General features: G+C 43.3%; 1 protein-coding gene across 7 annotated transcripts in view; it reads left to right on the top strand.

The window, feature by feature from the left end:
* CACNA2D3 (calcium voltage-gated channel auxiliary subunit alpha2delta 3) overlaps positions 1 to 25,928 on the top strand; it is a 390,026-nt gene that overhangs the window by 90,596 nt on the left and 273,502 nt on the right. For 6 of the 7 annotated variants that reach the window (XM_085897493.1, XM_085897491.1, XM_085897497.1 and 3 more), the window contains 3 exons: positions 5,039 to 5,155; positions 8,159 to 8,218; positions 8,658 to 8,805. In XM_085897493.1, the coding sequence (XP_085753619.1) occupies positions 5,039 to 5,155; positions 8,159 to 8,218; positions 8,658 to 8,805 (325 nt within the window). The remainder of the gene's footprint in view (positions 1 to 5,038; positions 5,156 to 8,158; positions 8,219 to 8,657; positions 8,806 to 25,928) is intronic. The other variant, XM_085897494.1, reaches the window with a different exon arrangement.

Raw genomic sequence — 25,928 nt, 5'->3', positions numbered from 1 at the left:
TCACAAGTCCTGGGTCATGGTTAAGTAATGGTTAAGTCAAATGAAAATTGTAAATACGTGGAACCTCACCTGCATGTTTGTTTTAGCGCCTGCAATTTTAGTTAAGTTGTCCGAATGAGTCTGTGAGAGTTTGTTCAGTTAGTTACGCAGCACATTAGATTATTTATCGTTGCGACACGTATAAAGAAATGTCGCACTCAGCAATCCGAAGGTAGAACGTACTAGGGGAAAACTTACACATGCTGGTCGCACGAAAATTTGACGACTCGGGACGAGTCTGTAAAAAGGGGAGGCCCCCTCCGATGCGTGTTACGAATCTGGAATCCGATTGCACACAACATACAGGTTCCTTTAGTCAGCTATGTCGAGAAGTGCTTGTTCCCTAGATAGCCCACCTTCCATTGTTTAAATGTTCAGAAATCGCTTAGATGCGCTGCGGATCGATTTAATAGTTCGGGAACGAAACAATGGAGATGTCCCTCCCCCTCTTCTGCGAAGAGGAAGAAGAACCCTGCCGTCCCGTGACTCATGATGTCAACAACTCCCTCCCACCCGTGGTTGAGCGGGAGATGGATCACAAGGGCATGAGTCACGCCGGGCGTGGGGGAAGGATAAGAGATCCTTTCTTGTTTCGTGTTGAGAGTTGGAGAAGGGAGTTGAGGGTAGTCGTTCAGCAGATCTTCGGGTCCTGTTTGGCTTGGGTTAGGGTTGAGGCCTTCGGAAGCTTTTTGCTTCAGCTGGCTCAGTGAGCTTCCGCTGGGCCTGGCTCAGGAGGAGGCTTTTTGGAGGCTTTTTGCTTTGGTGGTTCAGTGGGCCTTCGGCTTCTGCTTGGCTCGGTCGACTTCTTGGAGAGCTGCTTTGTTTTGGGAAGAAAGTCGAGCCGGTTGCTCGGCTCGAGCTGCGAATGGTGGCTTCTTCTTCTTAGTTCGTGGAGCTCTTTGTTCTCCGTTTGGTTCCCGGCTTGGTGCGACTCATCGACCTCTTCTTGGAGGTGGTTCCTCGGGGAAGCGGCGCATCTACGGGAAGGATCGGCGCCTCGTCTCACCAGCACGTGTTGAGAAGCGCGGAAGGATTTGCGGGAGCTCGGGAAGGATCGCGGCTCACGGCGATTGGATCCAGCTCGCTGTCGCTGGAGCCCGGGTCCGAACAACTTGAAGACCACATGAGGTGGAGAGGTTCGAGATAGGTTCTGGGTTTCAGCTCACCTGTCCTCCGAGCTGGAGCCCGTTATTAAAGGCTTCAGCCACCATTTCTTGGGTGTGTGTGTGTGCGTACGTGTGTCCTTGGGCCCGTGTCTACTAAGTAGTAAAAACTGTTAAGTGATTGTGTAGAACAGTTGTCGTTCTCCTGTCATGCGTGTGTGGCCTTGTATAATTGCATACGTGTTTTGCCTTGTTTAATTGCATACGTGCATGCCTGCTTACGTACTTTATTACAATAAATGTACATGTGTGAATGTAAACCTGTAGGTTGCGTCCTCTTCCCTTAATTGAGCTGCCATCTTGCTCTCGGAATATAGTTGGTTTTAAATAGCCGGTAAAGTGATCGTTTCCAACGGGACTGCGCGATACTACACCGCTCGGTTATCCCAAAAGTAAGCGAGCTGCTTAAGCGGCTCGTTTCCAAGCGGTCCCATTGAGGTACAATCTCTCGGTAGTCTACCCGCGCGATTAATTAGGTATATCGACAATTCGGCGATTGACCCTGTCACGCGGGTAGAGTGCGGACAAGGTTGTGGTGTGCTTAAAAATACACCAGTGGCTGGTTTTCGGCGTTGATCCGGAAAGCCGCGACTGGATTGTCCGTTCGGTGGGCGAAGCGACCGCTATTGGTTAGACGCGGTCGTTCGCACGCCGGCGGGTGGGAAATCTACAACAATATATATATATATATATATATATATATATATATATATATATGTAGACATACATACAGTACATCTATATATTATTAAACTCTCATCATGTATGTGCGTATGTATGTATGTTCCTGAAATACAGCCAAAACGGTACATGACAGTGCAAAAATTTAGGGCCACCTCACTCACCATTCTCCTGCTGTGTGCAGTATCAAGTTTCCTTCAAATCAGACAACGAAAAGATTATTAAAAAATCAATTCCCGATTCAATCAAGTACTCTTCGGGAGTATTTGATGAATGCAAGCAACCTCAACAGTATAGTTCGCTGGAGCTATCTTGTTTTTTTGTTTTTTTTTCTTGAAATGATTTTTTTCATCAACCGCTGTCACAACGGGAACCCAACGGGTTCACGGGTCGTCTTGTATACTATACACCTTTATATCTTTTATTTTGGCATGTCCGAGACTATTTTGAGGATCTCATGCATGGTGGAACCTTTTGAACGCCCTATATATATAATACTGCAATTGGGCATTAATTTATGTGATTTACGATGGTGCTTAATTAGATGGTAATTTATACAGCATTGCGTGGCAAGGTTGCTTTGAGTACAATTAAAACAATTTTGACTTGTGACATCTCATCCTTTTGATGTATCCACATTAATTACCTCCACCACTGAAGGTAGACAGACGTTGTGTTTTCGCCCCTGTCTGCCTGTCTGTCTGTCAGCAGGATATCTTTAAATGTTATGGACGTATTTGGACGAAATTTGGTGGACAGGTTGGGTGTGTGACAAGGATGAATTGACTACAATTTGATTAAGGTCCAGATGCAGATCTGGCATAACAGTGGGATAATAAACGTAAAATGTTCAGTCTGGTGGAGGAGTGCACTCTATCGAGTGCCATTTTAGTTGTGTGTGTGTGTTCAGGCTCCTCTTGTGAGGTGTGTGCAGTCAGTAAATTCACTTTCTATGTTATAGATTGACTTGTTTACTGATTCCATCTGATTATGTAGCTAATGATACTGAGATTATAGGTTGACTTGATTTGTTCAAAGACTCCTCATGCCCTTGTGTTAATGTTATATAAAAGTGACAATAAAGTCGTTGCATTCCACTGCTTATAATTCCCAAGCTGAAATACAAATGCTCGCATTATTAAGTTTGTATACACTGAGGGTCATGAGGAACAGTTTTGTTTTTGTATGCTGTACAAAGTCAAGGCTGGTGGAAGAGCTAGAACGCTCAACGTTCATGATGCAACAGAACAAAAGGAACAGCAGAAAAATGGGGGAAGCACTAACACCAAAGTTGAAGGATAAAATCGAGGGAGACTTGGACAAACAAGGGATAGAGGGAGGAAATAGGGGTAGGGGAGGATGCATAGAGTGGACAAGATGGATACAGAGGCAAACTCAGAATCTTGGAGAAAACCTTGCAGATTTGGCCACTGGGAGGCACCACCTACGCTATGTGCTGTCACCATGAAATAAATCACTGCTTCATCCTCTAAAATAGGTTCAACCTGAAATTGAGGAGAAATTCTGTTTACTGACTTCTCTATAGACACCCGAACCATTTGGCAGCTCTGTAAAGTTTGTTTGCAGAAGAGAATAATGATACCTCGATGCAATATTTGCTCTCATTAAAGCCAAAGGAAGCAGTGCTTCTGGTTTCCGACCTACCCTAATTTTTTGGCGTGTCTACAAAATTGCTTTTAATTCGATTTTCCTGTGACTCACTCCACCCGACTCTCAATAAACTAGGATGACATAATCACCGAAAAAGCCACTGGTATGCACAGCTGTGACGTCATATTTTGGTCCCCCGTGAGTGATTTCATACAACTTGCATCAATTTTTTTCTGGTGAAAAATAAACCTGTCAAATATTGTTCCATTGGCCTTCCCCTCCCCCATTTTACCCATTATTAAAATGTGCACATACTTGCAGCATTTCAAATGGGCGGGATAGGGGAGGGAGGGTGAGGGTGAGGGTGAGGGAGAGATTAAAAAAATATAAGGAAATGCGATGAATTTATACAGATATCCAGTGATTTTTGAGAACATTAATAACATTATTTAAATGGAAACCTTTATTAAAGAAGAGAATGAGCTCCAAACGGCCACTCTTGAAATTAAATCGTCTGAACATCTGAAAGATGTTTAACATATCCAGGTCAATTTCAGAATCTGAAAGGAAGTTGAAGTGATGGTGGAGTGTGCAGGAAGGGGTGGGAGGAGGAGAGGTTGGGGGTTATTAGGGGATTGTGGTAGGGTGAGGTGAGTGTGGGTGGGTGTTGGCTACCACGATTGGCATTTGTATGCCTGTGAAAGTGACACATTCATATCAATTTAAATATTTATATTCTTTATTTAAAAAAAAAAAAACCCTGACCAACTATCATTATTTTCAGTTCTGATATCTGACACATTTTAATCTCAGGTGGAACAAATTGTTGAGGTGAGATAACATCGCGTGCAGTCAGTCAATGAGTCAGTATGTACGGTAAACACTCGGATCTTCTTCTCAGAAACTACACACACGACTTCGATGAAACTTGACCACAAACTTCATCAATCGTGATGCTAAAACTAATAGTCCTATTTTCACGAAACTTTGTAGAACTTCTGAAAACCAGGGCCTCGCGATGGCTTGCAAATCCCACCAAAAATTGCACATTAAGTAGGTCAATTTAAAGGTCAAAGGTCATTATGATCCTAAGATCACTACTTTCGACTTCTCAAAAAGTATTCACCTGATTTCGATGTAACTTGGTAGGAATCATCTCTGCATGGTGCAGTTCCAAGCTTGTTCAAACCATCGGCTAATTTACATACGTTGTGGGTCATCCACACATATCAATGGTTACCTGGTTCTACCAGGTGAGCCCAGGGGAATTGCCCTCATTTTTATTGTTCGGAGCAAGGAATAAAAATCGATAATAATGCCTTATGCTTATTCATTTTAATTACTGTCCAATCATCCTTTGACACATGTTATCATTACTATAACAATTGAATATACTGTGGGGTTTTTAATAGATACTTAAAATTCAGAGAAATATTTGTTTCTAGAATTAAGGACATCCATTTGGCGTTGGTACTCAAACGTTGTTATTTTTGTATTCCATCCAAATTTGTCTGCAACAATCACACTTCTTTCATCCTTGACAGAAGTACCAGCGGCTGGAGAAAGGGCTGCACATTGATACCGTGGACGGTCTGCAGTTGGTGAGACGAGTGGCAAGGGATATGGAAGCCATGTTCAGCAAAAAGGTGGAGGCTGTCAAGGTATTAAAGTCAATATCTCATTGTTTGGAAAATACTCACCACTACGCTCACCTAACATATCCCTTTTGAGGAAATCTTCAGGGGAGAGGAGGTGGTAATCTGCGAACAGAGAAAACAATAAATGGGAAATGCTTCAGTTGATTTGGATGGTTGCTGAATCAGAAAGAAAGGTAAATCAAAAGACTGGAAAGTGACACTGTCAAGATAAAGGAGATTGCAGAAGGTCATAAAACAAAAATATCAACAATCTGAAAGGAGTTGTGAAAGGCTGAAGCAGGAAGTGTGAGGCTGGATGGAAGAGTAACAGGCTTTCCTTTGCCAGGGCCACCTCCTATAAAAAGTGAGGAGTGAGATTAAAGAAAGAGATATCGTCTTGTAAGGAAGAGAAATCGAGGAATTAAAAGCTTTTGGGAAAACAAAATAGATAATGGGAGAGATAGAGAAGGTGAGAGAGAGAGAGAGCTTGATTAATCAAGAAGGCATTTTGCAACAAAATGGGGTTTGGAAGTAGATTTCACATTTCATGTTAGAACTTAAAAATAAATACAGTACCCTTTTATCTAAATGATGACTTTTCGACATTACCCCTCTCTATTTCTCACCACAATTCCATATTTCACCTGCAACTCGTACAGCTCCCAATCGCTCCATGCCCGACCCAGCGAGCCATTCAGAACCTTATCAGCTTCCCTCCAGGTGCATGCAGATTGAAGCTATTGTCTTCTCAGTTCTCATTTCCATGAAGTCTCATTTTTGATTTTTTTTTTCACTTTCATTAAAGTTGATATCCTGGGCTGGAGCTTCACTGTTTGCCTCCTTTCATTATTATCTACACTCCCGTTTTGATGATAACAGACGGAACAGCTGAGTAAAGATGTTATCATGTAGAGGAAGTCTGACTGTGTCTGTTCCCCATCCTCATATCTGTCCAAATATCTGTTTCTCATTGATTGATGCCCTATCTATGGAAGCAAGCTTTAGAACGAGTGCTGTGACTTAAACCATTCCGAATTCTGTGTAGTATGTGTATGTAAGGAGATCCATAGTACGACTAGTATGTGATTAAGACTAAGATGTTCGTCAGCTTGTATGTTTCTTTTCTTTCTCTATTCTTTCCCATTCTTCCCTCCAGGCTTTCAAAACAGCTGTTCACCACTACCTCTTATCTTCCCCCATCCAAATCCTCGTTCTTTTCTACCCCCGATAATCCACCCAAGCCCACTTCCTTCAATTCCCCTGCTTTCCTTCCCAAAAGTCCCTGTAATGTCCATCTTCTCTTCGCCATGTTCCCCGTCCCATCCCCATCCCTCTCCCTTCCACAGTTCACCTAATGTGTCTGTTCCCCACTGTTTTGTCCCTTCCACTCCCGCCCCTCTTGTCTCATGCCCCCTTGCTGTGAGTTGTGTGTTAGCTCTCATACAAGCCTCAACATTGTATACAAAAAAAAAGAGAAGATATGTTAGGTTTAATCAAAAGTGTAAATTTAAATGTCTGAGATGTAATGGTTTGTTAATTTATTCCTTTGTAATTCTCCTCGTACGATCTCAATTGGAGTGTTTTGTAATATCGTACAGGTATTCATAAATATTGTTGCTGAGTGTGTGCGTGCGCACACATGCACACGCACACCGATATGGGTTAGTTATTCAGTGGAAGAGGTAAACTTATCTTCGTTTAATACTGCTTATCATAGTGGATAACATTTGGAAGTCATTAGGATATATTACATCCAGTGAACAGGGTGAGGCAAAACCCCTTCATTCCTCGGAATCTTAAGGTCAAGGACGCTGCATTGTGCTTGAAAGTGAAGGAGGGCTCTATGACCTCTTGGGCATAGCAAGTCTCAGGTTCTCAGTATTATTTTGCAATACAATTTGGTCACAGTCTGTATTCATTCTCACGTGCTACTGAACAGCTGAGGTCGGCAGCCCCAGATGGAGGGGTGGAATTGAACTGCCTCCCGAAGGTAGTTCGGGAAATGGGAGTCAAGATGAACAAAGAAGTGGAGGTGTACATTTAGCCTGGATTTTTGGAGTTTAACCAGAAGGGGGTTCGTGGAAGAATGAGTGCATCCTGGAGGAGCTGGAGAGGACTGTAGGTTAACTTACTGATAGTTAAGTTAAAAAACAAATTCTTCCAAATACGCTTCATAAAAAGCAGAAAAAAGCGAAGGAATTTCTTATTTGAATTACTCTAACAAATTATGTAACAACGTATCCCTGGAGCTAATGTAATCAGGAATCTGTAAGGGATTTTTTTTTAGTAACGCCTCTCACACTCTGGATAAGAAGATGGTTGTTATCTTGCCAAAACGAAGTTTTTGCATGATATGTTAGTCAGCTTGTATGTTTTTTTTATTTTTTTTATTTTTTTTTTGTTTGTCTGTAATCAAGTGTCGATCACTCTGCAGAGCACAGTTATCATTGAAAATTTTTGTAACTTCGCATATCAGAGTCCTATAGGGGTCCCTTTCAGCGCATAAAATTTTCAAGGTCAAAGGTCAAGGTCACTTTGTCGCAAATCAGGGGAGTCGACGAAACCCTTATTTTTTGAGTAATTTTGATCGGATCGTCTTCAAACTTCATGGGAATATAGTTCATGGTCTGGCGCTCAGCTGATTAATTTTTAGTGGCGATTGGCCTTGACCTTCATGGTTAGAGCTGGAGGTCAAAAGTTTTTGACCCCAAGGTCAGATTTTGAAATCTTAGGTACCATATCATGTAATACCTCAAATTGAACACCTCAATGAATGCTTTCTAGATATGTCAAGCTTGAGACATTATGACGTCATTTTGTGACGTTATGAGGCAAACACATTTTTCATGGTTACTCTGTAGAACGATTCTCATCGGAATCTCTCGTAGGCAGATATTCCTCAAGGAGTCGCTCCTGGTGGATAGCAGCTCTGTTCACCTCAGTGTGACCTTAAAGAAGTCACACGTGGTCACCTTTTGGCAAGATACGGGTCTTTTTATTTATTAATTTGATTTTTATTATTTGCAGAGACTGGTGATAACAGCGGAGGAAGCAGAATTGCAGCATCACTATGATGAAAACTTGGAGGTAAGTTATCTATTTTTTCAGGGGACAATCAGGTCAAGCAGGAGGCAGCAATGGTGCATTGATGATTCATGGTGTCATTGGGAAAGAACACATTCCTCAGGAAAATAATAGGCAACACATCAGGAGTGTAGGATATTTATCAATGTAAATTTCTTTACATTTGCATGACATTTATTCATTCATTCTTTCTACTTGTGAACCATAAAACAGCTTATTTGAGTCCACTGCAGGACGAAGGCCTCCTTCAATTCATGTTGAGCAAATGTCTTTCTAAGCACACCATCTCGAGTTATCTTTACCTCTTCAGCTTGCACACACATGCTCATCTATTGATACTAATTAAATAATTGATACTAAATTGTATTAACAATTTTAGTTCAGTATGAGTGTAATCTGGGATTGTGTATACAGGAGGCTTCTTCTTTCATCATGTTTGCAGTACCAATACCACAATGCTGTGGAGCAGTCTCAGGAACATGACACCTACGGCACTGAGTTTGACATTGAACCAAACGAGCATTTCGGCAACTTATCAGTGAATATGAGCCTCAGCTCGGTGCAAGTCCCCACAAATATCTACAACCAAGGTGAAACCCCCCCACAAAGCCAATAATCCAGTAATTAATTTGCTAACACTGCTCACTAATCATCATTAAATGCTATTAATGAATTTCTGCTTCCTCCACTGCCTCCATTAATGCATGCTAGTCTCCCTTGTTACTTGTAACTGCAAGACATCACACAAGCAGGTTCTACTCACGGCTTCCACCTTACCTTGTTCAGGTTTCTATTGACATCATGCTTTCATTGTTAATTTTCTTGAGGCATTCTTCTCATTGACACAAGTTATTGTGACTTCGTGTCCCTAATCCCACTTCACCAATGGGCATGATTGTTATCAGCAAAAAAATCAGCACATTTACCATGTAGCAACAAGCAGCCTGGTAGCTGCCTGCCTGTAATGCTTTTTTTATCGTAATGCTCAGGTTACCCACAGGGATTGGTAAGAATTAGATACAACAATGACAAGTCTTTAAGTCCCTTTGTGAAAGCATGAGCTTGGTTTTTTGTTGCCAAGCTAAAACGTGCCAAGAGAAATGGACCCTGAGCAATGATATGGTTCAAGAAAGATCAGCTATGAGCTTTAGGACTGAAAAGGGGGTGGAGGAGGGGGAAGCAGCCTTGGCGAAGGATGGCAGCGGTGGTTTCCGAGGACAGATAACAAAATATCAGTGCATGCAAGCTGCTTGATTCATATTAGGATGGTAATGAAACTGGCTCAATTTACTGCAACACGCTCCCACCATGATAAATCACCTCTCCACAGGAAAACTGCTGTGACAGGCCCAAGATATCAGATAGTTCAGACACAGGCGTGATAGCTCTTTGGAACAAATTTCTCATCGTACCTTAAGTTTAGTTAAGGCTTGTGAATTGCTCTACATTTTCAGTCTTATACTAAGGTAGTGGCTGAGTGAGGCTGACAAAAATAGGAACTTTGCCAGGCAGATCTGTTTATGTCTTTATTTAAACACCATACCTCCTAACTTCACTGATTTATAGTTCTACATTATATGTAATGGCCACAATTGGCAGGTATTGTGTGACGTTGGCATTTGAAATTTGTGGTGTTTTTTAATTTTTGCTTCTTGAAAATATATTTGGCAAGAAAGTGAGCTATCTGTTCTCATTTGTTGACACAGATTGGGGAACTCCTTTACAGCTGGCTTGAACCGAGCAGGGCAAAGCAATTTCAGACAGAGATTGGGGATTTGTGAAACAATATAGATCTGGAATTTGTTCTTTGGAGGCAGCCATGTCATGTCCATGATTGGTTGATATATATATATATATATATATATATATATATATATATATATATATATATATATATATATATATATATATATATATATATATATATATATATATATTTGTTGCGTCACTTGTTTCTCATCCAAAAAATGGAGAAGATATGGCTGTTTGAGTTAAATTTGCTGCTTCATGAAACTGTGCTTGTTTTCATTTAAAGATGTAAAGTGAATTAAGTTTTTTTTCATGATCATGTTTACTAATTTCCAGTTTTGAATTTGCATTGCACTGTATTTCACTTTAATGGAGGTAGAAGAGAACCTAAAGGGAAATAAATATCGACATTCCATGAACTACAACTGAAACCTCAGATCATCAAAACCTCGAATCTTGTTTCCGATAACCTTGGAACTGCTGTATTTTATTCATCGTGAAAACGTAAATATTGAAATGATCATCAATAGCAGCTTGTTTATGGACTTTAGGAATGGCATCATGACACCATATATTTTTTTTTTTTTAGAACAGGATGCTTTTTCATTCTGCTTTGGTATATAAGCTCATTCTTTTTGGGTAGCTGTTCTCAATTCTTGCCTGAACATATGCCATTCTGTGTTGGTAATTCATTTTAGTCGATTTATTTTTCAATTACAATTATCTTTCCATTTGAGTGATCTGTTCACTCTGATGAAACTGATGACTTTTTATATGCCAACGGATTAACACATTTACATTGTCTGCACAGATACTGTAAGTACCTGTCTTATGGCTTTGATATTGTCCAGCTTTAGTGAAAGGTTTTAGAAACCATTTAACAAAACTTACGGAAGTCTAAAAATGCAAGACTATTTTCTAGAAGATGCACTGTGATACACTTCTTCACCCCCCCCCCCTCCATCAAGGCACGTGACGAAATATCGGAAGTTGTTGTTATATATATATATATATATATATATATATATATATATATATATATATATATATATATATATATATATATATATATATATATATATGTATTTTTTTTTATTAGCGGCGTTGCGTTGCGAACGCTGGCTCGCGAAGAGAGCTCCGTGTTGTTGTTGTTGTTGTTGTTGTTGTTCTTCTGTTGAAGATAAAACCTTTATGATGCAGCTCTTGGACACATTTGTCCTTGTTTATTCTTACTTTTGTCTGTTGCACGTTTTACAGGAATGATGTTCAACATGATAATGCAGAAGTAACATGCTTGCCTCTAAAGGGTTTACTCTGGGTACAATTCTTGACCTGGCTGTAAACTGTCACATTGGTGCTTCACAGGTATTGTGTTGTATCGATGAGTGCACGGTCTATTCGATGGACTTTCAGCCAGAGATCTGACTACTAGCATTAACTGGCCGACGTTAAATATCCCACAGTGTCTATTGATGAAGACGAGACGAGTTATTGCAGACACGATGGCTAAATTCTAAATCCCTACTCTTATGTGTCGACTCACCTCAGTAATGATGCAACCAGCGGGTCAAATCTTTAATCGATTCATGGTCTAAAATGCAATCGCAAATGACAAAGGGAATGATAGCTCAAGGTGGCTAGTATATATACTTATCTTTATCTGACTTCTCTCATTGATTTTCTTTCCATTTCTTTTTCTTGGTGGTTGTTATTATGGATACTACAGTACTGTTGAACCCCAGTATTTGCTGTTCTGCTATTCACAGTTCATAAAATGTGATCTGCTTCTACATTCACAGCACTGTGCTTCACGTATTTGCGTTGTTTTTTTTGTGGGTATCCGCGGTTTTTCTGACTCGCTTCTGCATTCATGGCCCTTTGCTTCACATATTCGTGATTTTTCTGACCTGCTTCTATATTTATAGCCCTATACTTCATGTATTCATGGTTTTTCTCAGGCATATTAACGCTTTTTCTGACATGCTTCAACATTCATAGCCCTGTGCTTCACAAAGTCGTGGTTTTTCTTGGGCATATTCACAGTTTTTCTGACCTGCCTTTGCATTCACAGTCCGATTCTTCACGTATTCATGATCTTTCTGACCTGCTTCTACATTCACAGTCCAGTGCTTCACATATTCTTTTTTTTTTCTTGAGTGTATTCGTGGTTTTTCTGACCTGCTTATACATTTACAGCCCTTTGCTTCACATATTTGTGGGTTTTCTGACCTGCTTCTACATTCGTGGCCCTGTGCTTCACGTATTCTCATTTTTTTCTTTGGCATATGAACGGTTTTTCTGACCTGCTTCAACAATCATGGCCCTATGCTTCAAGTATTCGCGTTTTTTTTCATGGGTGTATTCATGGTTTTTCTGACCTATTTTGACTTTCATGGCCCTGTGCTTCACATATTTGCAGTTTTTCGTGGGTGTAGGTTTTTCTGACCTGATTCTTCATTCACAGTCCTGTGCTTCATGTGTTCGCGGGTTGTTTTTTTTTAACGCATTTGCATTATTTTCGCGGGCGTATTCACGGTTTTTCTGATGTGCTTCTACATTCACGGCCCTGTGCTTCATGTATTCACATTTTTTCTTCGGCATATTAACGGTTTTTCTGACCTGCTTTGACATTCACAGCCCTGTGCTTCACGTATTCGTGATTTTTCTGACCTGCTTCTACATTCACAACAATGTGTTTTGCATATTCGCATTTTTTCACGGGTGTAGTCGCGGTTTTTTTGTGGGTGTAGGTTTTTTGACCTGATTCTACATTCACAGTCCTGTGCTTCATGTGTTCACGGGTTTTTTTTCGCGTATTCGCCTTTTTTCTTGAGTGTATTCGTGGTTTTTCTGACCTGCTTCCACATTCATGGCCCTGTGCTTCACATATTTGTGGTTTTTCTGACCTGTTGCTATATTCACGGCCCTGTGCTTCACATATTTGCAGTTTTTCATGGGTGTAGGTTTTCCTGACCTGATTCTTCATTCACAGTCCTGTGCTTAATGTGTTTGCGTTTTTTAAATTTTTTTTGCGTATTCGCATTATTTTCGTGGGCGTATTCGCGGTTTTTCTGACGTGCTTCTACATTCACGGCCATGTGCTTCACGTATTCACTTTTTTTTTAGGCATATTAACGGTTTTTCTGACCTGCTTCTACATTCACAGTCCTGTGCTTCATGTATTCACGGTATTTCTTAGATGTATTCACAGTTTCTCTGACCTGCTTCTACATTCACAACACTGTGCTTTGTGTTTTTTCACGGGTGTATTCGTGCTTTTCCTGACCTGCTGCTACATTCACGTCCATGTGCTTCACATACTCACGTTTTTTCTGACCTGCTGCTATATTCATGGCCCTGTGCTTCACATACTCACGGTTTTTCGGACCTGCTGCTACATTCACGGCCCTGTGCTTCACATACTCACGGTTTTTCGGACCTCCTGCTACATTCACGGCCCTGTGCTTCACATATTCACTGTTTTTTTCTGAGCTGCTGCTACATTCACGTCCCTGTGCTTCACATACTCACGTTTTTTTCTGACCTGCTGCTACATTCACGTCCCTGTGCTTCACATACTCACGGTTTTTCTGACCTGCTGCTGCATTCACGTCCCTGTGCTTCACATACTCACGGTTTTTCTGACCTGCTGCTACATTCACGTCCTTGTGCTTCACATACTCACGGTTTTTCTGACCTGCTGCTATATTCACGGCCCTGTGCTTCACATACTCACGGTTTTTCGGACCTGCTGCTACATTCACGGCCCTGTGCTTCACATATTCACGTTTTTTTTCTGACCTGCTGCTACATTCACGGCCCTGTGCTTCACATACTCACAGTTTTTCTGAACTGGTTCAACATTCATGGCCCTGTGCTTCACGTATTTATGGTTTTTCTGACCTGCTTCGACATTCATGTCCCTGTGCTCCACGTATACGCAGTTTTTCTCAGATGTATTCGCAGTTTCTCTGACCTGCTTCTACATTCACGGCCCTGTGCTTCACATACTCACGGTTTTTCTGACCTGCTGCTACATTCACGGTCCTGTGCTTCACATACTCACGGTTTTTCTGACCTGGTTCGACATTCACGGCCCTATGCTTCACATATTCACTGTTTTTTCTGACCTGCTGCTACATTCACGTCCCTGTGCTTCACATACTCACGGTTTTTCTGACCTGCTGCTACATTCACGTCCATGTGCTTCACATACTCACGTTTTTTCTGACCTGCTGCTATATTCATGGCCCTGTGCTTCACATACTCACGGTTTTTCTGACCTGCTGCTACATTCACGTCCATGTGCTTCACATACTCACGTTTTTTCTGACCTGCTGCTATATTCATGGCCCTGTGCTTCACATACTCACGGTTTTTCTGACCTGGTTCGACATTCACGGCCCTATGCTTCACATATTCACTGTTTTTTTCTGACCTGCTGCTACATTCACATCCCTGTGCTTCACATACTCACGGTTTTTCTGACCTGCTGCTACATTCACGTCCTTGTGCTTCACATACTCACGGTTTTTCTGACCTGCTGCTATATTCACGGCCCTGTGCTTCACATATTCACGTTTTTTTCTGACCTGCTGCTACATTCACGGCCCTGTGCTTCACATACTCACGGTTTTTCTGAACTGGTTCAACATTCATGGCCCTGTGCTTCACGTATTCATGGTTTTTCTGACCTGCTTCGACATTCATGGCCCTGTGCTCCATGTATACGCAGTTTTTCTCAGATGTATTCGCAGTTTCTCTGACCTGCTTCTACATTCACGGCCCTGTGCTTCACATACTCACGGTTTTTCTGACCTGCTTCTACATTCACGGCCCTGTGCTTCACATACTCACGGTTTTTCTGAACTGGTTCAACATTCATGGCCCTGCGCTTCACATACTCACGGTTTTTCGGACCTGCTGCTACATTCACGGCCCTGTGCTTCATATATTCACGTTTTTTTCTGACCTGCTGCTACATTCACGGCCCTGTGCTTCACATACTCACGGTTTTTCTGACCTGGTTCAACATTCATGGCCCTGTGCTTCACGTATTCATGTTTTTTCTTGGGCACCTTAATGGTTTTTCTGACCTGCTTCGACATTCATGGCCCTGTGCTCCATGTATACGCAGTTTTTCTCAGATGTATTCGCAGTTTCTCTGACCTGCTTCCACATTCATGGCCCTGTGCTTCACATATTCACGGTTTTTCTGACCTACATCTACATTCATGGCCCTGTGCTTCATATATTCGCTTTTTTCTTGGGCATATTAATGCTTTTTCTGACATGCTTCCACATTCATGGCCCTGTGCTTCACAAATTCGTGGTTTTTCTTGGGCATAATCACAGTTTTTCTGATCTGCCTCTGCATTCACAGCTCTATTCTTCACGTATTCATGATCTTTCTGACCTGCTTCTACATTCACAGTCCTGTGCTTCGCATATTCGTGTTTTTTCTTGAGTGTATCATGTTTTTTTCATGTTTTTTGTCATGTTTTTTTTCATGTCATGTTTTTTCTGACCTGCTTATACATTTGCAGCCCTTTGCTTCACATAGTTGTGGTTTTTCTGACCTGCCTCTGCATTCACAACCCTGTGCTTCATGTATTCGTCGTTTTTCTTGAGTGTATTCGTCGTTTTTCTGACCTTCTTCTACATTCACAACCCTGTGATTCACATATTCGTGTTTTTTCTGATGTGCTTCTACATTCATGTCCCTGTGCTTTGCGTATTCATGTTATTTCATGGGTGTATTCACAGTTTTTCTGACCTGTTTCTACATTCACGGTCCTGTGCTTCATGTATTAGTGGTTTTTCTTGGGTGTATTCACAGTTTTTCTGACCTATTTCTACATTCACGGTCTTGTGCTTCATGTATTAGTCGTTTTTCATGGGCGGATTCGTGGTTTTTCTGACCTGCTTCTACATCTGCGGCCCTGTGCTTCACGTATTCGTAGCTTTTCACAGGATTTTTGATTTTCTGTTTTGAATCTCAAACCACGGGGAGCTTATCCCCTTTTTCCCCGTTGAAGCAATGCCCGACATTCGCAGATTCAACATTCACGGAATTTTTCAGGAACGTATCCCCTGTGAATGTTGCGGTCTGGCAGTATTAATTTGTCATATTTCAATTTTTGTCTCTAATCTTCTCCAGTGAGATGATGATTTTGCCTGAAGCTGCCAGGATAGTTTAGAGGTATGCATATGTGCCTTTGCACTGACTGGTGTGGGTTTGAATCTTAACCCAGCTATAAACTGTCATCCTGGTGTTTTGCAGGCAGGGTTATTCAACAATATATATATATATATATATATATATATATATATATATATATATATATATATATATATATATATATATATATATATATATATATATATATATATATATACAGTCATGCGCCACTTAACGATGGGGTTACGTTCTGAGAAACGCGTCGTTAAGCGACGTCGTCGTTGTGCGAACATCATTTTTTTTTCGTTTTCGAACATCGTACTTACACAAAACTACACACCTAGGCTATATGGTATAGCCTATTGCTCCTCGGATACAAACCTGTACAGCATGTTACTGTACTGAAAACTGTCGGCAATTCTAACACGCATCCAAGAGAGACGGAAAACACGTTAGATTTACCTTTGTGCTGTTCATGACGGCCATCGGTATAGTTAGCAGCAGCTTACAATCTTCTCTCGCATTGATTATAGAAAGGTGAATAATTAGCGTTTGCATTTTATAAATACGTAATCATTGCATCGATGTTATAATTTACAAATGAAGAAACGAGCTCCTGTCAATTGTGATATATTTTCGGAACAGTGCGATTGTTTTAACAACATGAAAAGCTTCACTAAAAATAAATCTGTGTTTTAATGTCGACTAAGAACAATGATTTATTCGTGGAATTCTTTAATTCAAAGGTAATTTACTTGCTAGAAGGTAAACGTGCAAACATTGGTTCAGTTTGAAAGCCGAATTCCTTGAATCCCGATTTCGCACGACCCTGTTTTTTTCACGATGACATTTTATGGACCTCAATGATCGCATTATAACAGGGCCACACTGTCGTTTATTATCATTATGAGGTATTATGTACTGTACAGTGTACATAATTGTATGTACTATTTTTATACAAGTTCACATCACTCAGCGATAGGAATTTTTCAGTTACATTTTTTTTTTCATTTTTTTTTTTTTCAGAGCTTGCAGACCCGTCGTTGCCCAGAACGTCGTTAAGCGGCGCATGACATATATATATATATATATATATATATATATATATATATATATATATATATATATATATATATATATATATATATACATATATAACAGCTCAAAGGCATGTATGTGCCTTTCTTCAGAAGGATGTTTAACTGGATGTTGCAACTAACATGACTGGTAATTGGGGGATGTTAAAGATGCCACATATCTTTCGCAAAGAGTAGGTGAGTTATCGGTTGTTGCTGACAGCCTGAACAAATCACAAATTACCTGCAATCTATTGTCAGGCCTGCCCAGCCGATTCCGGAAGTAACTTGTGCCAAAATCATTCCTTGGCCGACCCCATGTGATGTTGCAAATATTGGGTTGTTGAAGTATGTAGTTGTAAATGAATTTTTTGACGGCCTGTAATGTTACAGTTAATTACAAGAATTATGTTTGCCAGATTAATTTTTATCAATCTGTCAGCCATTTATTTTTCCTTATGTTGTTAGGTTACAAGGTAATTATAGCACTAGTAAATACAAATGATACAGGCACTCGTAAAGACAATTAAGGTACTTGTATAGACTATAAAGGTTCTTGTAAAGACCCGTTTTATAGACGTAACAACTGAGTCAAACACTCTGTTTAGCACCCACATGAACCACGAGCCCACCATCCTCCCTCCCCCCTTCCTCACCTCGACTATGGCACCTACTTTCTCTGTCTCATGGAGTCATTTTTGTACCATATGAACACTTTCGCAGATCAAGGTAACTTTTGGAAGGATACAAAATAATATTTAATACCCAAAGCTTTTTGGCAGATGCATGAGCTGTGTTTACTTCTTCATCTAAATGATGGCATGCTCCAAAATTCAGTGCCCCCTGTTTTTAGGATTCCTCTTTTGCGATTATGGAGAGAACAACAGACAAAAAAAATTATAATGATCTTGGCACGACCATGTATTGTAACTTTTTGGCTATTGTTCTCTCTCTCGTTGTTTGTCTATTGTTCAACCCATCTTATGTAACTGATGACATGTTCAGTGATGCAAACGAGCCATTTACTCAAAGTAACCTTTATGTGATTTGGTTTAGCACTGTAAAAAAGCCTGTTTATATTGCTGATGAAGTCTCAAGTCGAGAATAAATGTCCGAGACGAAAGTGTTAAACATTAAAAAGGCTTGAACCTCAGCCTATTCTTTGGGGTTGATATTTTTGCAAGTTTCAAGCTCATTTGCTCTTACATTTCTGCCATGGTAGCCCACAATAGTTGTTTCATTGGAGGAAACTGAGGGCTGAAATAATTATACAGGTGTGTGTGTGTGGGGGGGAGGGGGTTGGTTATTATCTTCACACGTGGGTTTCGGAAGGTGAAATGGAATCGGCCCAGGTATCAAAGTATCCGTGTGTGTGTGTGTGTGTGTGTGTGTGTGTGTGTGTGTGTGTGTGTGTGTGTGTGTGTGTGTGTGTGTGTGTGTGTGTGTGTGTGTGTGTGTGTGTGTGTGCGCACACACGCACATACATGCCCTCTCCTTCCGACCATCTCTCGCCTCTCAACATAGCAATTTTCCTTGAACCAAAATGGTTTTAAAAGACAAGGAATTAAACAAATTAACTGGGATTGGTTAGCCTCAATGCATGCAGTGCTGTAAGCCACCCTGTGGATTTCAAACACCACAGAGCTAATACGGCATATAGAACATGATCGCGAAATGTGTTCACATTTTCCAACTCCTCGGAGATCAATTATAAACATTTGAGACATAAAGAATCTCACGGCAATAAAACACTTATACGATCTTTCACCATTGCAGTAACACATTGTCACAATATAGGGAAGCAACTGAGTTCTCCTAAATATTTAAATTACATAAACTCTGCTCATAAGGCTTCGAAACACTCCTTAAATCATTTACTCATACAATTTTTATCCCATGTTCTTACCCCCATTGAGTTTCCCTTCCAGTTGAATATCCATCCGTCCTCCAATAACATTTATAGTGGGGCAACTAAGCATAACAATTGTGCATTTGGTGAGGAAAGCACCAAATTTGGCACACTCGTAGCCTAACATATTATGAACAGATTTTGATATTGGGCCATCTCAAAATTTTTGATGGCAGTGGAAAATGGCTGCCACAGCCATCAGCGGTTGAATTTGAGATGGCCCAATATCCAAATCTGTTCATAATATGTTAGGCTACTAGTGTGCCAAATTTGGTGCTTTCCTCCCAAAATGCACAATTGTTGTGCTATATTTAGCTAAGTTGCCCCACTATTATGCAACATTTGATATTGTTGCGGATTCCGCGCCCGCCGGCGTGCGAACGGCCACGTAACTCGAATCGCGGCACGTCGCCCACCGGACGGACAATCCAGTCGTGACCCTCTCGGACTAACGCCGAGAACCAGTCATGGGTGGACCTTTCGGTCTCACCGCGATCGAGCCAATCAGCCCCCGCGTGGGATAGGGTTGCTCGCCAAATTCGACCTACCTAAGTACCCACGCGGAGGGTAGACCGGGCGATCGCACCTCGCCGCAGGTCGACTTCGGACACGGGCCACTTAAGCGACCCGTTCCGTACTATCAGAATAACCGAGCGGTGTTATCGTCGACCTCGACGGTTCGATTAATTATCGGGCGTACACAGCCCACTACCAACCCTTTACGTGAAGCAAGATGAGGGTTCAATGGGGGAAAAGACGAAGCGAAGCGGGAGAACAGTTCAACAATAAAGCACATTTATTCGCGGCACACGGGAAGCACACAAATACAATTCCACCAAATGCACACAAAAAAGAAAACACAATTCCATTTACACAAAAAGCAAATATAAAAGTGAAAACACAGTGCAGAGCTAATACCGACTACCGAGCACACGGCAACACTTATACAATTCTACTTCACAGACGGCGCCGACAACACATACCCAAAACCAAGGAAAAGAAATACCCTCAAGAATGAGGCGGGCCTGAGGCCGAGACCGGGTCGCGCCTACCCGTCTGGTGATGAGACGCGGAGCGGCGATGGCGCCTCACTCCGCGGGCCTCGCGGACAGTGCCTCGCAGGGGGTGGGAAAAGGGGCCCCCTTGGTCGCACTATCTCAGCGCGGGGGGAAACAGGAGGGGGTTGCTGATGCTCGGGGTATAGAGGATCTTTATTATCCCTGGTGTGCGTCTCCACCTCGGCCAGGTCGCGCTGCCGGCCTTCCTCGGGCGTGCAGCTCCTGGCACCGACGCGAGCACCCCCTCGTCTGCCTTCGCCGCTGCCGCCTCTCCTACTCTGGACTCTCCACCCTGGACTCTTCTTTGGGCTCCCCTCGTTCGACTCTCTTCAGCTTCTCCAGCTACTGCAGGCTTCGGGCTCCAGACTTCCACACTCGACTCTCCACCCTCCGACTCCTTCTCGTTCGCTGACTGACGAACACCGTCCTTTTATCCCCCCCGTAGCTTCGCCTTTGACCCCCTCCCTTCGACCTTTCACCTCGCTCCCCATTGGCCCGAGAAAAAGTGGGCGTGAAGGCTTTTTGATCCACAAATTTGCATATATCGATCGTTCTGGAGGCGGGGCCAAATCGCCCCTCGCTCACCGATTGGACGGCAAAAAGTGGGCGTGTGTCGTTTTTGATCCGTTTTTGAAGCACAAAATCCGTGATTTTGTACACGCTGTTCAACGTGCGCCCTGCACGAGTCCAACACCGGTACCCACAGCGGGGCAAGAACGGTGGCGATGCTACGGTTGCGAGGTGTGACGTGAAGGTCGTGGCGGTTGTGGTGAAGCGGCGTTGTGGTTGGTGGTTGATGTTGTGGTTGTGGTGGTAATCATGGCGGGTGGTCCAAAATAAAGATAGTAAAAGAAAAACGGCTATCCTGAAGAGTCGCAGCACGTATAAATGACATGTATTCCCACTAGACAACGGGTTTGGGCCTAACTACACATATACTTGCCGAGATACCTCACCTAAGGGACCTGAATGGTGGTTTGCGAATTTGGTAACCACAACAATATCTTAGATTTAATGCCTTCTCCATTATGCCCCCACTCTCATGGACCTCAAAATTAAATATCTAATATATTAAGCTCTTGTATTCACTGACTGACTCACTGACTGATATTAAATCTGATCAATACCTTCCAGCTGACGTAGAAATCTAAATTTTGTGTGCCGATGGACATCGAAGCCCGTACACCGGAAAAAAACCAAATCACAGAATCATCGGACAACATCCAAAAATGAAAATATAAATAAATGAAAAAAAAGCAAATAAATAAAGGAAAAATCAAATGCAGGTGAGTGACCCAAGACAATGGGGAAGCACGGTTCATATGCTTACAGATTACACAATGTGTAAGCATACCCTCCTACGATGTGTATATATATATATATATATATATATATATATATATATATATATATATATATATTGTTACGGCTGTGGAAATTCACAGAGCACCATATAGGTCCTGAGATCAGTTATGCCGATAAGTTTGTGTTCAGATAGATTTCCCCACCGTTGTTTAATGGGGATTATTCGTTTCACCCAGGCTGTGATCTTTGAGGTAGCCGTTTTTCTTTTACTATTGTTATTTTGGACCAACCACAATGCCAACCACCAACCACCTTCTCCGCAACACCAAGCACCAACCGCCTTCTACACCACGCCAACCACTAACCACCTTCTCCACCACGCCAACCACTAACCACCTTCTCCACCACGCCAACCACTAACCACCTTCTCCACCACGCCAACCACCAACCACCTTCTCCACTACGCCAACCACCAACCACCCTCTCCACAACCGCCTTCACAACAACGACATCTCACCATCTCCTAATCCACCTCTCCCCCAATAGATCAACACGAACAACATCGCCTCACCTTCATCTCCGAAACGACGCCATCTTGGCGCCAGCCATGGCGAGTCCGCATCGAACGGCATCACTGCAGGCAGATGCGGAGGTTTCCTCGCCGCCAAGTCGGTGATCTCGCGCACGTCCGCTCGCCGCGCAGGGTCGCTGTCTTCGCGCACGTCCGCTTTGTGATCGCTTCACGAAGCGTTCGGATCAAAAGAGAGAAAGGGGCGGAGTCAGCGGGGGGTCGAAGGTCGGAGAGCGGAGGTCAAAACCTCACTTCACGGACCCAACATAAGGGCGCACGGAGCGCCAAGCGCGGTCAGTCTGGAGAGGTCGAGGAGCCGCGTGGAAGTCTGGAGCCTGAAGCCTGCAGTCGGTGGAGAAGCTGAGGAGAGCGGAGGAGGGGCGAACTGGGAGCGCGGCTAAGCCTGCTATGCCGCACAGAGCTGTGCGTTCGTGTGCGGAACATGGAGAGAGCCGGAGAGAGCTCGCCAGCCAGTGCCGGACGGTCCGAGGTGATTGGCCTTCGGGACAGTCCGAGCATCGCTGAGGGACGGACGGGTTCTTACAGAGCATCAACTCTAAGAGAGCAAAGACCCGTTTGTTCCTCTCAGGCGTTGCCGGCTGGGGCCCGAATCACCCGGCCGCTTGGCGAGGCCTGAGCCTAACCGCGGCTACGCTAGCTGCCGTGGGGACGGGACATCGCGGGACGCCCCAGCGAATCACCACCAGGGGAAGGTAACCTGCGCGGTCTCGTGGAGCTCCTTCGGTCTGCCAAGTTCCACGTTATAAAGACCCCGAGAGGTCCAGTCTACCCCCTCGTCTTTGAGGGGGTTTTTCCTTGCTTTTCTTTGTTTGAAAGTTGTGGCGCCAAGTCCGTCAAGTAGAATTGTATAAGTAACTGTACATAATAAATAAATGGTTGTAGTTCCATTGCATGCGTGTTTCCCCCATTCATTGCATTACTGCTTACGTGCTTATGTGTTGTTTGGAAATAAATGTGCTTCTTTAAATGTTGACCTGTTCGTCGCGTCATTTTTCCCCAATTGAACTGCAATCTTGCCCTCGGAATATAGAGGGCTTTTAAATAGCCGATAATTGAATCGGGTCCAGCGAGGCCTCGCGATAATACCCTGCTCGGTTTTTTTTTTTTTTTTTTTTTTTTTTTTTGTATACCTTGGTCGAGGCTCGTATGAGAGCTAACACACAACTCACAGCAAGGAGGCATGAGACAAGAGGGGCGGGAGTGGAAGGGACAAAACAGTGGGGAACAGACACATTAGGTGAACTGTGGAAGGGAGAGGGATGGGGATGGGACGGGGAACATGGCGAAGAGAAGATGGACATTTACAGGGACTTTCAGGAAGGAAAGCAGGAGAATTGAAGGAAGTGGGCTTGGGTGGATTATCGGGGTAGAAAAGATCGAGGATTTGGATGGGGGAAGATAAGAGGTGGTGGTGAACAGCTGTTTTGAAAGCCTGGAGGGAAGAATGGGAAAGAATAGAGTGAGGAAGTTTATTCCAAAGGTGGGAAAAAGAGGAATGAAAGAGTGAAGATGAGCAGTGATTCGTGATTTTGGTAGTTTTACCAGAAGGGGGTTGTTGGCGGACCTTGAGCGCCCTGTGGAAATGTGGTTGGGACAAATCGCAGAGAGAGCAGGGGGGCAAGGCTGGAGAGGAGTCGGTAGAAGACAGAAAGACCACCGACCAACCTGCGGTGATTGAGTGAGAGGCCCAAAGACTCAGCTTCATTGCGGGAGATGCCAATGATCTTAAAAGCCCTGGTTTCGACAGCGTGAAGCCGAGAAAGGTGGGAGGCAGGAGCACCAGCCCAGAGGGGAGAGCAGTACTCCATCAGGCTACGGCCAAAAGCTTTGTAAGTAGTCAGGAGCTCAAGAGGGCCGAGGAAGGACTTTGCACGACGGAGGATTCCCAGTCGGCGACTGGCTTTTGAGGCAAGGTTGGAAATGTGACTTTCCCAGGAAAGGTCATGGCAGATAGTGAGACACAGAAGCTTGAAAGAAAAGACTTCTTCCAGAGGATTGTTGAGAAAGTGGATGGGGGGGTTTTCTAAACGGTCCTTTCGAAGAGACATAGTGAGAGTGTGAGATTTGTGTGGATTGAAAGACATGTTCCACGTGTTGGACCAGTTTGTGATTTTATCCAGATCTGCAGTGAGCGAAGAAGCTGCTGCTTGCCGGTCTGAGGGATGACAGATGGTACGGCAGAGGGTGGAGTCATCGGCAAAGAGAAATAGAGGATTTTCCAGAGAGTCCGAGAGATCATTGATGAAAACCAGAAAAAGAACAGGGCCCAGAACGCTACCTTGAGGAACTCCAGCCTGCACAGGAAGAGGGGATGAAAGAACTCCATTTAGGGCCACACGTTGACTGCGACAGGAGAGGAAGTCTGCGAGCCATGAGTGGAGATGGCCTTGAATACCATGGGAAGAGAGTTTGGTGAGTAGTGCAGGGTGCCAGACTGTGTCAAAAGCACGTGATATGTCCAGGGATACGGCTCGGATTTCCTGTCTGGCATTGAGGACCTCCATCCATTGATGGGAGAGCAGTAGCAGCATATCCAGGGTAGAGTGACCTGGTCTGAAACCAAATTGATGATTGGAAATCAAGCCATTGGAGAAGAGGAAGGATTTCATGTCTGAAGCGATGATGGATTCCATAACCTTGCTGATGATTGGGAGAAGGCTGATTGGTCTGTAGTTACAGGGATCTGTTTTTGCACCTTTTTATGCAGGGCAGTGATGTTAGCAGATTTCCAAGTAGATGGCAGATGACCTTGGGAAAATGAGAGGGTGAATAGAACAGAGAGAGGGTGAGCAAGAGCAGAAGAGCAGGCTTTGAGGACACGTGGGCTGATGCCGTCTGGACCGGTTGCAGAATCTGACTCGAGGTTTGAAAGCAAGCTCTCCACCTTGTCAGGAGAAAAGGATACAGAGTCCAGGGACAGTTGGGTGCGACTGGGTAAAGTGGGTAGAGATAGTGATGGGTTTGGGACACAAGATTTAGCTGCAAACACCGAGTTTAGACATTCAGCTTTATCACGTGTGGAATCAGCAGTGCGGCCATTTGAGGTAAGGGAGGGGATGGAGGGGGAACATACACCAGAAACAGATTTGATTAAACGCCACCAGGATTTTGAGGAGGGAGAGAGGTTTGAGAGTTCAGACTTGAGATGAGAAAGATGTTGTTTTCTGGCTCTCCTGAGGGTAGATACACACTTGTTCCGAGCTTTGTGGAAAGAACTGAGATTGCCCTCAGTTGGGTTTGCTTTCCATGAGGCAAAGGCAAGTTGTTTCAGGACAACTGCCTCGCCACAAGCTTCAGTAAACCAAGGGCGGGAGGAAGGGTAAGACAACTGAACACGAGAGGGGATAAATCTGTGCATGAGGGAGAGCAAGTTTCTTTGAAAGAATTCCCAGGATGAGTTGATGTTTGAGAAAGTAGTGATAGGAGACCAGTCTGTAAGTTTGATGGCTGCTCGGAGACCCTGCCAGTCGGCTTGAGTGAAATGCCAGACTCGACGGCGGTGAGGTGGTTCTCTGATAACAGCCAGAGAGATGTCCACTTTAACAAGGACGTGGTCAGAAGAACCAATTGGAGCGAAGGAAGAGCAGCAGATATTGTCAGGGAAATTTGTCAAAATCAGATCCAGAAGAGATGGAGTACCATTGGTTGAGATCCGCGTCGGGAAGTTGACCGATTGAGTCAGTCCCAATGAGTCACAGAAAGCTTTTGCTGATGTCCCATGGCAGGTGAGAGAGGTACCCACACCTAGGCAACTGGCGTGATGACAATTGAAGTCGCCACATAAGAGGAAGAGAGAGTTTGGATGAGAAGATAGAAGATGGTCCATGTTTTCGGAGAGTGAGG

Source organism: Eptatretus burgeri, chromosome 10 (genome assembly GCF_056783735.1).
Source record: "Eptatretus burgeri isolate ZD-2024b chromosome 10, Ebu_testis_v1, whole genome shotgun sequence".
In the NCBI taxonomy this organism is placed as follows: Eukaryota; Metazoa; Chordata; class Myxini; order Myxiniformes; family Myxinidae; genus Eptatretus; species Eptatretus burgeri.
This window is presented reverse-complemented; position numbering and strand designations above follow the sequence as displayed.